General features: G+C 31.5%; 2 protein-coding genes across 3 annotated transcripts in view; one reads left to right on the top strand and one right to left on the bottom strand.

The window, feature by feature from the left end:
- Positions 1–13,874, bottom strand: part of LOC129919405 (uncharacterized) — a 194,577-nt gene that overhangs the window by 96,624 nt on the left and 84,079 nt on the right. The window lies entirely within an intron of this gene.
- LOC129919413 (pupal cuticle protein 20-like) lies at positions 2,764–4,308 on the top strand. The gene is made up of 4 exons (XM_056000281.1): positions 2,764–3,302; positions 3,377–3,732; positions 3,794–4,006; positions 4,076–4,308. Exons 1-4 carry the CDS (start codon positions 3,294–3,296, stop codon positions 4,275–4,277), a joined length of 780 nt encoding a protein of 259 aa, XP_055856256.1. The 5' UTR covers positions 2,764–3,293; the 3' UTR covers positions 4,278–4,308.

Genomic DNA, 13,874 nt, shown 5'->3' with positions numbered 1-13,874 from the left:
TAAAATAAAAATATCAGCTATTTTACTGCATCTGAAAAATTGAATTCATTCAATGACACTTTTAAAATTTAATGAACCAAAAATGGGCATTTAGTTTATAAGGATGTTTAAAAGATTTTTAAAATTTAAAAGTGCTTGGTGAAACCAAAAAATTCCATTTTAAAGTTTAAAAGCCTGTTAAATGTTTAAAAGTCCTTCGTGAAAACGGCCATAAAAAAAGTAACCGAAGGAAAGACTTTTAAAAATTTCTTGTTGAAATGCAATAATAATTTTCTAAGCTAACGCGAGTACATCACAAAGTATAATTGTTTTGTTCTGTCTGTCTGTATGTATGAAGAGCTACATTCTAAGCCAGTGTTTTTCAAAGTGTGGGTCGCGACGCCCTGGGGGGTCTGAAAAAATTAGAGGATTTTTTTTTTTGTTATTTAGAAACAGTTTTTCCACTTAGGAACTTGATTCTCGAAAAAAAAAGACTTGTGTCACTCGAGGACTGCCGCGGTTAAGCTATTGCATTGCATTTTTTATCGACTTATGCAATTATAATTTATTTACCTACACAAAACCAATGATTATGTTTTTTTTATCTACCTATCAATTCATATACATATAACAACAAGGTCACATTTGAAAACATGCATACACACAACATAGCACATGTCATAAACTTCTCCAGACAAAAAAAAAATAAGAAAACACAAGAATACTTTTTCTCTTCTGATTTAATATCGCAAGCGCAATGCAACGCTCTACTTGTCACAAATCACAAAAATTTGAACAAGAAACAGAAGAATGGGAAGAAAAAACAAAAGAAAAGAAAATACAGATAATTTTTTTTGCTTCTGATTTATTCTGCAGACACAGCATTTATGGTCTTCTTCCTTACTCCTACCTTTGTTGTCTAACACAATTTTTATAACCCTCTCTGTCTGACTTAAGGAAGTTGAACAAGAAACAGAAGAAAATAATAAAATACATACACACCATAACATACACGTATAGCGAATTATCTTTGTGTGGGGTGTAATAATTTTTCGTTACGAAATTTCTTGGTTAGCTCCCCATGCCAGGCCTGCGTTAAAATCTATGCAATAGCTTAAAAACCTAAGTAACGAACGCCCTAACTCACACCTTTTCATTGAAAAATCTAGAAAATGGCTTCTAAAAGTAAACGAAGCAGACTGAATCGATTTTCTAACATCACTCACACCCGTTACATTTAACCTTAAGATTTTGTGACGTTGAAAGAAAGGTTAAAATAAAATTTTTAAAATATATTAACAACTTAATAAATGAAGTGTTGAAGCTATTTAATACTTTATTTAGTGAATACCTAGTAGGTATACAACTCAGGACCAAAAAATTATGTAACAATGTAACACCCGTTGCAATGGAAATACCAGAATCTCCATACGTTATCACCGAGATCCACATAATTGTTTTGATGAGGGTCCTTAGTCCATCATGTGCATTTTAACTAAAATAAAGCAAAAGCATTAAAAAAAAAAAAACAATCTAAGCTTGTGGCACATAATCTTGGGGTATTTTTCGATTAAAACCAAGACAATTTGACTTTCCAAGTACGTACGACCCAGTCAATTTATTTATATTTATATTTCGTTATTATTTTTAAGCTTACAAAATTGATAAATATATTACGTAGGTACATCTAAAATATAATAGTCTAAAAGTCCACAAAGGTTTTGAAAACAGAGAATGATGCCAACCGATATTAAATGAAATGTATATGAATGAAAAATTCCATTTAATAGTTGACCAGTTTTCTCATAGGCCAAGCCAAAAACTAGAAATTCATTTCAGCAGTTTGAATGATATTTATGGGTAACAAACGCTGTTGTCTATGGACTGCACTAAAATTTACATTCCCAAATAACTTTTGAATCACTCCATAAACCCAAATTGTACACCAAACCATATTTCTTGCTATAACGTAATCAAACTAATGGCATAAGAAATTCACACACTTTTCATCCTGTTCATGATGTCCAAATATCCCAAGCTTATTCTTCCCAATTTTAGAAATGAGTCAAAGAACAATTACTGAAAGATTTACGCTATTGCAAACATTTTCTAATCAGTGGTTCTCAGGTTCTCTTAATACTTAGAGGTGCTATTAGTGTAGAGTTTCTTTAACTATTTATCAACAGAAAATGCACTATTTTTCAAGATTTTATGCCTCTTCTCACATTTTTCCATCTATAAAACTCATTTGATTACCTATTTAAGTTTTGCAAAAAAAAAAAAATTAAAATAGCAATCAGAACAAACGTAAACGTAACTCAGAGCTTAATGCATTCAAGAATTCATAAACAAGGAAATGCTATTGTTTTTGTTCAACTCTTTTAAACAATATTTCATTAAATTATGCGTCTTTTTTTAATTTCTCACCACCTAGCTAAATCTCCAATGCATAAACTAAATTAATATTACCCCATTTGAATAGTCCAAACCAAAACCTCCCGCACCCTAAATAAATACCGTCCGTTTAACATTCCAACTCAACACCGCTTACTCTACTTGCTACTCCATTCCCCCTAATCTTCTTTAATTTATCGTTAATTTCAGACATACGCCTTGGGTGGTGGTTTATACTTCTTCTTCTACTTCAAAAAAAGTAATAACCTTAAGTAGTAATTACACTCTGAGATTAATTTGTATCTTTGTATCTGGGATTACAACAAGTATTATAGGATACTCCACTTCTAACATAACAACAAGAGTGCTATGAAAAAAATTAAATTAATTCCCCCGCAAACAATATTATCTTACTCTTCAATCAATTTTATTTATTATTTTTATTTTTATGAATCATTTTCGAAGAAGAGTTCGTGAAAAGATTAAAATAAAATAAAAATAACCTTGATCTTGTGTCGCTTTATTTCTTCAACTAAACTAAAAAAAAAAAATAAAACAAATGCATTTACTTTGATTAATTTTGGATTAAAAGTTTAATTCTTTTTTTTCGACTTGATGATGGCGGCGTATTGGCGTCGTGAGTCGTCGTCGGCTTCTTCTATTGTTATACATATTTTAGTGCGAGATTTAACTGAGCACTTCAACAAGAGTTCTTCTATAACCGCCACCGCAACTATCTGCCACACACAACACAATAGTTCGAACAAAACAAACAAAAGATTGTAGAAGAAGATGTTGTTGATGATGATGAAGAAATTCGTGAATTTTTTTGCTTATAAATTAGAAGATTCACTCAATTGAAGACATCAGTCGGGTTCTACCTTCGGGCTGTTAAACAACACTTAACACGCACTTCAAACATGGAATTGGTTCGTAGCTTCTTTCATCAAGTCTTGTGTCAGATATTGGATTATTTTTCATCATCTTCTTGTGTCTTTAATAGAAACTCATTTTAACATTGACTTTTATTGGATTATCGACGGCTGGAAAGCTTTCGAACAACTATCTTCCTCCGCACAGTGCTGCCACAGCTGGAGGATATAGCGGCTTCCTACAGAGCCCTAATCGACCATCAAGTCTTTATATCCCACCATCACAGGGATCAGCAGCAGCATCAGCAAAACAACAAAGTCCCCATTATCATGGAGCAAATTCAGCCTTTGCTGGCAAATCACCGCATAGACCTGCGGTGCACTCTGCCAACAGCTACTCTCCAGCCTTCAGGCAACAACAAGCCGAACCAATTGCAATTTTACGTTCTGAAAACGTCAATAACGGTGATGGTTCTTACAATTTCGCGTAGGTTTTCATTTTCATACACAAAAGTGCCAAACAAAATGAGATAAAATTATATTTGCAGCTTTGAAACTGCCAACGGAATTCGCCGTCAAGAGGATGGTCATTTGAGAAACCCAAATTCAGCTCATCCCGAGCAGGTTGTTAAAGGCTCCTACTCGTACACCGGCGACGATGGTAAACTGTACACAGTCCACTACACAGCCGACAGCGGTGGTTTCCAGGTTCAAGGAGATCATCTGCCCACTCCACCACCAATTCCTTATGAGATCAAACAGTCTGGACAGCTTTTCTTTTCACACAAAGGTGAACAACTCTCTAAATTGTTTTTCTTCTCCATTTCCAGATCCTTGGCCCTGCATCACCACAAAACAGCACAACTCAATCAACAGCACTCGGCGTCACCATCAGCGTCATCATCCTCATCATCGTCTGGGTTTGCATCATCACGAGGAGGTCTCTCGAGCCAATATCTACCGCCCCAGCAGCAGCACCAGCAACAGCAAGGATACTCATACAGCCAACCAGGTGGCAGGAAGTACAAATGAAACTCTGTATAGTTGTAGCGAATTAATAAAAAGAAATTTAATGAAATAATCTCCTTTGCGTTTGCCTTCTCGATTATATTTAAATCCTTTTCCCCCGTTAAACCCCTTTTGTGCGAAGCTCATAGAAATTTTGGAGATTTAGGAACTCAAACCTTTTAGTTTTTTAGCAAAAGTCATTGGGGGCAGGGAGATGGTTTCGGCTTTGGAGTTTATAAAAGTTTATTTACATCTTTTGTTTTTTGGGGGTTTTTCCTGTTTGCTTGTATGCAGCACGCCTGCAAGTTTTTTTGTTTTTGTTGTAAATCCTAGATTTAATAAACAAAACGGTTTATGTTTGTTTAGTAGCAGAGAGATGGGCTGTTGTCGTATACAATTGGGGCGGGTTAAAATAAAGGTTTGCTTCGCATACAAGTTTCGCTTTGACAAGGACAAGTGATGAAATCATTATGTTTGTGACTTATAGTTACTTTGTTTTTAGAAGCTGATAAGTATTTTGGAATGAGTGTGAGGTTTCAATCGTTATTTGATGAAGTCTTCTGTGGCTTTGGAAAGGGTTATCAAGGAAAATAATTTTGCATATAGAACATCATCAGAGATCCTTTGTCAACTCCAAAGTCAAAGAGCTATTTTGAGTTTATTTAATGGTATGCTGACAGTTTTGTTTGTTTTTTGAAAGGTTTTGGTTGAATCAAGACGATGGATTTAAAAAGCTTTTTACAACTTTTAAATCGCATTAACCAAAAAGATTATAATAAAGAAACCGCAGCCGACGTCGTATTAATGTCTAATCTAATCAGTTCATTGTACTTTTCAGAGTTTTCAATGCATTTAATGAAAGTTTTGAGGAAAATGGGAATTTGGAAGTTTTTACATGCTTACTTTTTTCATACCATTGCGAAGTTTTAATCGAAACTATCATAGCGATGATAATGAAGCCTCAAAAAATTTTCATCGTACCGTTAGTCTATCTGTGTAGATCGATTACATTAAATTTAAAAAAAATTCACTACGGCGTATGTGTAACATTTTTTTAAACATTTTTTAAAATTTTCGCAAACGGGATATTGAATTTTTATTTAAGGTGTCTCTTAATTTCTAAAAAATGAAACACCATCTTTTTTTTTTCTTTCTATTACATATTTTTGGTGAAGTGAAAACTTCTTTAGTATCGTAGTGATTTGAAACAAGATGAAACGAAAACGCGACACGACTTCAACTTGTTATAACTTTTTTGTTTTTATAGATAGATGAATGAAATTTGTACTGTAGATAGGTAATTCAAAAAATTATAATTGTACAAAATTTCAATTAATTTCATATTCAAAATTCGGAGATAACGGTAAAAAGATGTTCTTTTCCAACACACGTTATATCTTTTGATCTAGTGCACATACAAATTTGATTTAACTTTAATACGCATGCTGATAACATAACCTTTTATTTGATATATCACACATAACGTTACGTGCTCTACAAGTTACACAATCTTAAATTGAAAAAAAAATTAAAAATACCTCAAAACACCTGTGGTGAACTGTTGGCGATGACCAGCTACCAGTGTAGGAAGTACCGTAATCTCAGTCTGGAAATTCGACATGATTGACCTTAAAAAATTCTAACTTCTCTTGTAGCCATTTTCTCTTGTAGGCATTTTTTACCCCAATCTGCGGAAAAATTCCTACTGGGCTCGATTTTGGTATAGACCTTCGTTACGGCGTTGTAATAAAGATGTGAAAAATCGACATTGATATCGCGTCCGCGTTAGAAGTTATAGAGGTCAAAAGGTCACGAAAATCAGTTTTTTGCATTTATCTCGTGACCTGTTGCTCGGAGGTCAATAGGGGTCTATTGAAAATCTGTTCGTCATAAAATTATCTACAAATATTGCCTTATGCAATATGAAATTTCATCGAGTTTAAAAAATTCTAGCTCTTTTTGTAGATGTCTCATAGACTTGATCGATATATATATTTTGAGCTAAGACAATAAGCTTTCTGATGGTGTAAAAATGTTTATAGGTTGTAAGGTAAAAAATGCATTTATTAGCGTGAGAAGATAAAAATACGTGTTTTTTCGCTTTTTTTTTATGGAAATTGATCTGAGTTCAAAAAATTCTAGCTCTTATTGTAGATGTCTCATAGACCTGATCGATATATGTATATATTTTGAGCTAAGACAACAAGCTTTCAGATGATATATTATATAGGTTGTCATATAAAAAACATGTATTTGAAGGTGATAGAATAAAAATAGGTAGATTTTTTCTATTTAATTTGTTTTTGCAAGAAAAATGATTTTTTAAGGTTTCACTTCTACCACGTGTTAATTGCACACATGATTTTCTTTTTAATTACAGTGCTAATGATTTATTCTATTTTAATAAAGAAATGAAGATTCATACTGTTTTTGGAGCTCAAATCTATTAAACATTTGTTTGTTTCTTTCAAAAATGATTTTTTTTAGTGTTTTTATATAAATATCTACATTTGCCAAGTTCGAACTTTATTTAAAAATTTAGAAACTTGATCTGTAACAGCAAATACATGCGATTCAGTCGTGCTTTTCATGAAAACTTAAACTTTGGGGTGAAAGCTTATTTCAACCTTTCTCAATAAAAGCTAAAAAAAAAATGTATTTTATATAATAACTTGATTGTTTTTTTTTTCTTATTAAAAAAATATAGTTAAACTTGTAGCGCAACAAATTTTGTATCTATAAGTATTTTTCTGAAATGGAAAGAAATTATAACTAAAAATCGTTTAATTTAAGATTTTGATCTGTAACTAAAATCTGCCCACGAAGAACAGACTTACCGCTCAAAATTTGTTGCTCATTTACTTTGTTGATTTCTCTAGCTAGGCTTTTTTAAATATACGCAACTTAGTGTTACGTTAGCAGAATACCTTCGTAAAAGGAATAGGTACAACAAACAAGTGATTTTTTTTTGTATTCACAATGCGTACAAAAATTGCGTATACGCCATAGTGAATCCATAAAAATAAATTACGTGTACTTGCTTTTATTTATTCACTATGCTATTTCTTAACAAAAATTGTTTCCCGGGTAGCAGAGCTACAGTAGATGTTGTGCTTGATTGCTAACGTTGATAAACATCCCGCCTACTTTAAATGAATGCAACTAGATGGATTTCATAAAATGTAAACTGTCTATCTCAACCTGAATCCATTTTAAAAGAAAAATGTTTTCATATTCTTTCTAAAACTGGCAAGCTATATCACCATAAAGTTGTTTAACTTACGTATGTGTATAAAAATATTATTGTTTTCACACTGAATATGACAGTCGAGTGCAATTTCACAAAAGTTAGTTAAAGTTGTCGATGTTATGAAAAATTCCTTGAGAAATGAATTCATTTATTAAAAAAGAAGAAATTATAACATAAGTTAACGTTTTTTTTTTCATTTTCTAAAGGTTAATCGTCTGTCAAAAAGTTATGCCCAAAAACAATACCCCCACATTAGCATTGAAAAAATTTTGAAACTTCATGTAAAACAGACATATAATTATAAGTTCGAAGTATTTTTTTAAAAAATTAGGTCATCCGATCTTGAAACGAAAACAAAAAAAAAATCACTTTACAAATTTATAATAATTTGAAGTTCACTCCTTAAAAGTGTTGATTGAGTATCTATTAATAATATACCCTGCTTCTACCAATAAAGATTGATATCTTCAAATCAAACTACCTCAAGTGCCTTTAACATCCGCGTTTATAAATAAAGAAAAAAAATCTTTGTGCGCGATCATTAGATTTTGTAGATTTCGATAATAATCATTTCGATGAAATGTCAGATTTTCAGGGACGATTAAAAATTAAAAATCACATTAAAATTGTTAATTGTACCAAACTAACATTTAAGTTCCTTATTCTTTTATTCGAAAAATTTGTACATTAGATTTTGACTATGAAAGATGACAGAGTAATCAATCAAATCAATATTATAATGTGAGGTGTGTTTACATGTATTTTTACTAATTAATTGATATATGCTCACAAGCTGTTCTAAATTAATCATTGAATATACACAAAAATGCTTAAGGTGGGAGATTGACAATTGAATTCAAAGCCATCATCACACATACAACAAGCTCTAGAGTTGACCCTTTGATTTGAGACCCATTTATATGATAGCTAAGAGCAAGGTTAAAGGTTAACAAACTTCTAGTAGCCGAGAATAATAAATTCAATAACTCAAAAGTGACGTCAAAATAATTAAAGGTATGATAGACTCATAGACTATCTCATGCAGAGAAAACAATTGTCACTTGTCAGATGATTAATGAAGTTTGGTTTCTCATTTATCTTCCAGTGTATAATAGGCTTAGGTAACTCATAATGGAATGTTTTACACTTCAACAACACTTCCGGAATAATGATTTCGGAAATCAGAGTGCTCATTGTACAAGAAGTTCATAAATATAAATAAGAAGAATTAATTGACAGTGAAAATGGTTCCAGAAATGTATGTACTTTTGGCATTTAATGAGAATGGACATTAAATGCGTGATCTGATATAAAAGTAAAAGCTACAAAATTTTGATGTACTTTCGAGAGTTACTGTGTTAATGATAAAAGATAGGTATGAAGTCTTGGATGAAGAGGTGGGAACATTCTTTTTTTTTATGGCAAGAGGTTATTTTTGCGTACATTTTCTTCGTTTTTTTTTTCTTAGCAAGAGTCATTTAAATGTATTAACCTAAATAAAGAAAATAAATATATGAATAATTTTCCTTTTATTAAGTTTAGAGCACTCCGTTTTTTTGAAGGCATACATTTATAAAGTACATTTTGGTGAAATGTTTTTTTTTTCGAGCAAGAGAAATGTAGTACCTTATCATGAAAGGAATTTTTTTTTCACTTAAAACAAAACCCTTTTTACCGAAAGGCCCTTGTTGTTTTTGCTCATATAACAAATAGAACATCTTTACACTACGGTACAAGGTTTTTGGGACTTATTACATAATTTACTGCCTCTTTGGACTAAAAAAAAAACTTTTTGTCAAAATTATTTTATGAAGTAGCTTTAATCTTGATTTCTATCTTATCAGTAAAAGAAAACACTCTGAAGACTCTTTAGATTCTTAGTTATTATAACAAACAAGACTTTTTACCAAGTTTAAAAATATCTTAGCCCGTAAAACAACATCCTTTCTTCAAAAATATTATTAAGAACTTTATGAATAATTTGTCCCTTCTTCTTTCCAAATTTCATCAGTGTATTAGGTTTTTCACTTGGATTTTGGTTATTTTTTACCTGTTGTAGTGGAAAAACAATCACCTTTGCCTTAAATCGGAAATAACTTCTTAGGGCAATCGTACTAACTTTATTTTTATATCATTAGATTCAGCATTAAAAAAATAACCTAAAAACATGTGCCATATGGTTGTTGACCCACACGGCGCGGCGGCGGATAAAAAACAATCTTCCACCTAAAACTTGTTGGATTTTGGTCCTTACAACTTTGCATTTAAAGTTTTACTTTACCGTAAAATGTTTTTTATTCCCACTCTTTTTTCGCCGTATACTGATTTGAAAAATTTAGGGGACAAATGAGAGAGAGAGAGAGAGAGAGAGAGAGAGAGTGGATACGCAAATTTGTATTTTCATTCCTTAGTTTTTTAGGAACCTGCGAATTTTTGTCTAATTTGACTTTACTTTAATAATAAATCGTAAGGGCCGTTCAAACAATTTTTTTTTAAATATTCAGAAAACATTCTAGAACTCTATGTTTAAGTTATTATTAATAATAATAAACATCCCATTTAAAAAAAAACACTGACCTCTTTTAAAAAATATAAAAACATCTTTTTCAATTTTTTTTTTTAACAAATTAAAATTTTTATCAAAGGATTTTTTTGAAAACGGTTTGAAAAGTTTGTTTTAAATTAAGTTTTTAATGTCTATGTGTCGAACAATATTTTTTTTTTTTTTTTTTGAAAAATTAATAAAAAGACGGTTCCAGCAATAAAAAAATCTAAAATTGTTTGTTATATATGAAATAGATATTAAATGGATTACTTCGTTTGGAGGTCGAGGCCGTTCAAAAAGATGTTTTTAATTTTGAAAACCAGTTTAATTTTATTTAAATTTGTGTTTTAGTGAACGAAAATATGCAAAAGTCTCCGGCGGCGCCTTCAAGATCATGTTATTATTTAGCTGATTTCAACATAATGAACATGATTAACTGAAACTTGTTCGTAAATCTTAGAGTTTAAGGGGCAGCTCAGATGCTTGAGCCCCCTCCAAATTCTGAAACGGCTTTTTTTGTTTGTTTGAATAAGAGCCTTAGCTGACGTTCAGGGTTGGGGTAAATTTTGTTCGGATTTTAGTTTTTTTCGGAATTCTTCAGATCATTTTTATAGTATTTGACCTTTGAAGTCAAATAACATCACCGTTAAATTTTGCAAATTTTTTAATGCAATCTCAAAACACCGTATTTGATCGTCTTAAGGATATTTCCTTTTTTTTCAAAAATAACATTTTTCTCAAAGATATTGGAAATAGAAATTTTTAATATCTCAAAATCTTAGTGGTCAACATAACTAATGGTTTCTTTAAGCAAATTCCAGTTTGTGCTTCTGATTTGGATTAAAAAAGCAACATATTACAAAAAAATATATATTTCGGATATATTTGAGAGTTTCACGTCCTACATTTTTGTGCATTAACTTGCTGAAAATGAAATTAGGTGTTCTGCATTTTTCACTCATTTAGATTTTTTGATCGAATTCAATTCACTTTGTTTCTGTTCGTGAATTTGGTGCTTTTTTAATGAATGTGCAATTTTCGGGCAAAATATTATCAAAACTAATATATTTTTATTGCTTTGTAATGTTTATTTTTTGTTGATACAAAATACAAAAAAACACATGAGGCATGAAATATCATAATTCATCAATTTTTTGGATAGATGGGTACACTGGGAATGGCGCACTGCATCTGTGTTTGCAGGCTCATTCGCTTTACACTTTACCTAATTCATTATTCTTTTAAAATTTGCAATAATATCACCCAAGTTCTGCATTTCACTTATTTAATTTGTCTTGCAAAATGTATCTTCTTATTTTTCCTTTTAAATTCTGCTACTTTTTTCATTAAAATTGTCAGTTAAATTGCATCCATTGCAGCAGTAATTTCACTTAAGAAACAATATAAAAATGGATGATCCTTCAGTTTTGAAAGTTCGAAGCAATTTCGAAGTTTTCGAAATCGATCAAAATGTAGAACATTAGGTATATTTCATTTCACGTGAAATTGAAAAGTGATTTTAATTCACTTTTGGTCGAATTGCGGAACTTGGGCGTTTAAATCGAAAATTGTGGTGAGTAGAAAAACTAGACGTGATAGGAAAAAATCTGTAAACAGTTTTAATTCAGCACAAATGACAAAGTCCTCAATTCCAAAACGAAATAAAGTGTTTTGTTTAAGGATGACTCAAAACCTTGCTGTTTGTGTAAAATGTTTGGGATACAAGCAGGGGCGTACACTCCCTTGGGGCAAGCGGGGCGACGCCCCGGGGACCCCGACCGACCTTAGGGCCCTAACTGAAGACAATGCAGAGAAGGAATACAAGGGAGACAAATTATGTCATTCAGTGTAATGTATAATGTAGCCACATAATATATATTGATTTGATAAAAAGGTTACCCCAGGGGCTCCAAAAGGAAATAAACTGCTTTTTTAAAAGAAAAATTATAATTTTATCTTAGGGCCCCAAAAAATATTACTTGAAAAATCTTTGCAACCACAAATAATACATTAGGGGCCCCAAAAAAGCAAAAAACAACTTCAAGCCAGGGCCCTGCAGGGACCCCAAATGCCTTTACTTCAGTACTTAAAAAAAAATTAAGTTAAAAAAAATTGTTTTTTTTTTTGCCCCAACATAAATACATCAGGGCACAAAACTAAATGCACAAACGGAATGCCACCGAATATTACATCAGATTAGAGGCTTCAATACCTATTAATTCTTGGCTCCAAAAAATTATATTATATTTTAGGGGCCTCTAAGCACTTAATTTTGATAATTTTGAGGCCCCAAAAATTATTTTTCAGGGGCCCCAAAAGAAATAAACTATGTTTGATGATGGAAAATCAAATGTGTACACATTACTTTAGAACAGAGACCCCAAGAACTATCAATTCTAAGCTAAAAAAAATTTATTTTAGGGGTCTCTTAATATTTAATTTTAGTTTTTCAGGGGCCTCAAAATAAAAAAAAATATGTCTGATGATGGAAACTCAAATATGTTTTTATTACTTCAGAATAGAGGCCTCAAGAAATATCAATTCTAAGCTTCAAAAATTTTTATTTTAGGCGCCGCTAAATATTTAATTTTGAGGGCCCCAAAATAAATTTTTCAGGGGCCCAACAATAAAAAAAAATTATGTTTGATGATGGAAAATCAAATATGTACATGTACATGTACATATTACTTCAGAACAGAGGCCCCAAGAACTATCAATTCTAAGCTAAAAAAAAATTATTATAGGGGTCTCTAAATATATCATTTTAGGCAAAGTGCATTACGAACATATTAAAACATTAAAATAAACCTAAAAATATATAAGCCATACAAAAAAAATGTATGGCGTATACGTACTTTTTTTGTATCAAACGGGCCCCCAAATATGAAAGGGGCCCCAAAATTTAGTATTACCCCGGGGCCCCGACGACTCAATGTACGCCACTGGATACAAGAACTTTGAAAAAACACTACTTTGAATGTAAAAGGAGGAGACAGTAGTCCAAAGCTATCGAGAGCAGTAAAATGCTACTAAACTACTTTAAATAGTACCGCAGAACAGCGCTTCACTCACAGGAATTTAAAATAGAGACACATTTTTCGTACATTTATCATCTCAAATATTAGGTATTGAAAAATTTTCAGCTCCCTCCAAATTTTTTCTGGTTACGCCACTGTGTCAATATATCACCAATTTATGGAAACAAAAATTGCAATAATAAATTCGCCGTTAGGGAATCCTTAAACGTGGAATGCTTTACTTATTTTTTTTTTTTAAATATGCGTCTCATTTTGAAATCTATATTTAGGTACTTCCATAAGTTTTGAACAAAACTATAACACATTACTGTATGATAACCCCTTCTATGTATGTATTTACATTATCTTTAATGTCTCATAAAGACACTCCTCATCATCAAGAGTTTTCCACTAAAAAAAAAAACACAATTGTTACGAAAACAAAAAGATTTCAATTTAAAATCAGTCACAATTATGTCAAATCAGTCACAATCATGTCAGAAACAAATCGTGCATGTGTGTCAATTCCAATCAAAATGACATAAAATAATGAAAAATTCATCCACACGTATATAAAGGAGAGTGACATTCATCGTGTAACTGCTGCTGATGATAGTCAACTTTCAGCATTCATTACCAATCATAGAATACATTGACTCAAACTAGGGAAGAAATTAGCAATTTTAAGATCTATTTCAGTAGTTGCACGCAATAATTGACATTTTTCTTGATTAGTTATGTCAGATGAATATGAACACTGTCACTTATTTCACGTTTAAAATGATGCTAAGGAAGTTAGAAGTTTGTTG

This window comes from Episyrphus balteatus, chromosome 4, assembly GCF_945859705.1.
Source record: "Episyrphus balteatus chromosome 4, idEpiBalt1.1, whole genome shotgun sequence".
Taxonomy (NCBI): Eukaryota; Metazoa; Arthropoda; class Insecta; order Diptera; family Syrphidae; genus Episyrphus; species Episyrphus balteatus.
The sequence above is the reverse complement of the archived record's forward strand: the minus strand, read 5'-3'. Positions and strand labels throughout refer to the sequence as shown.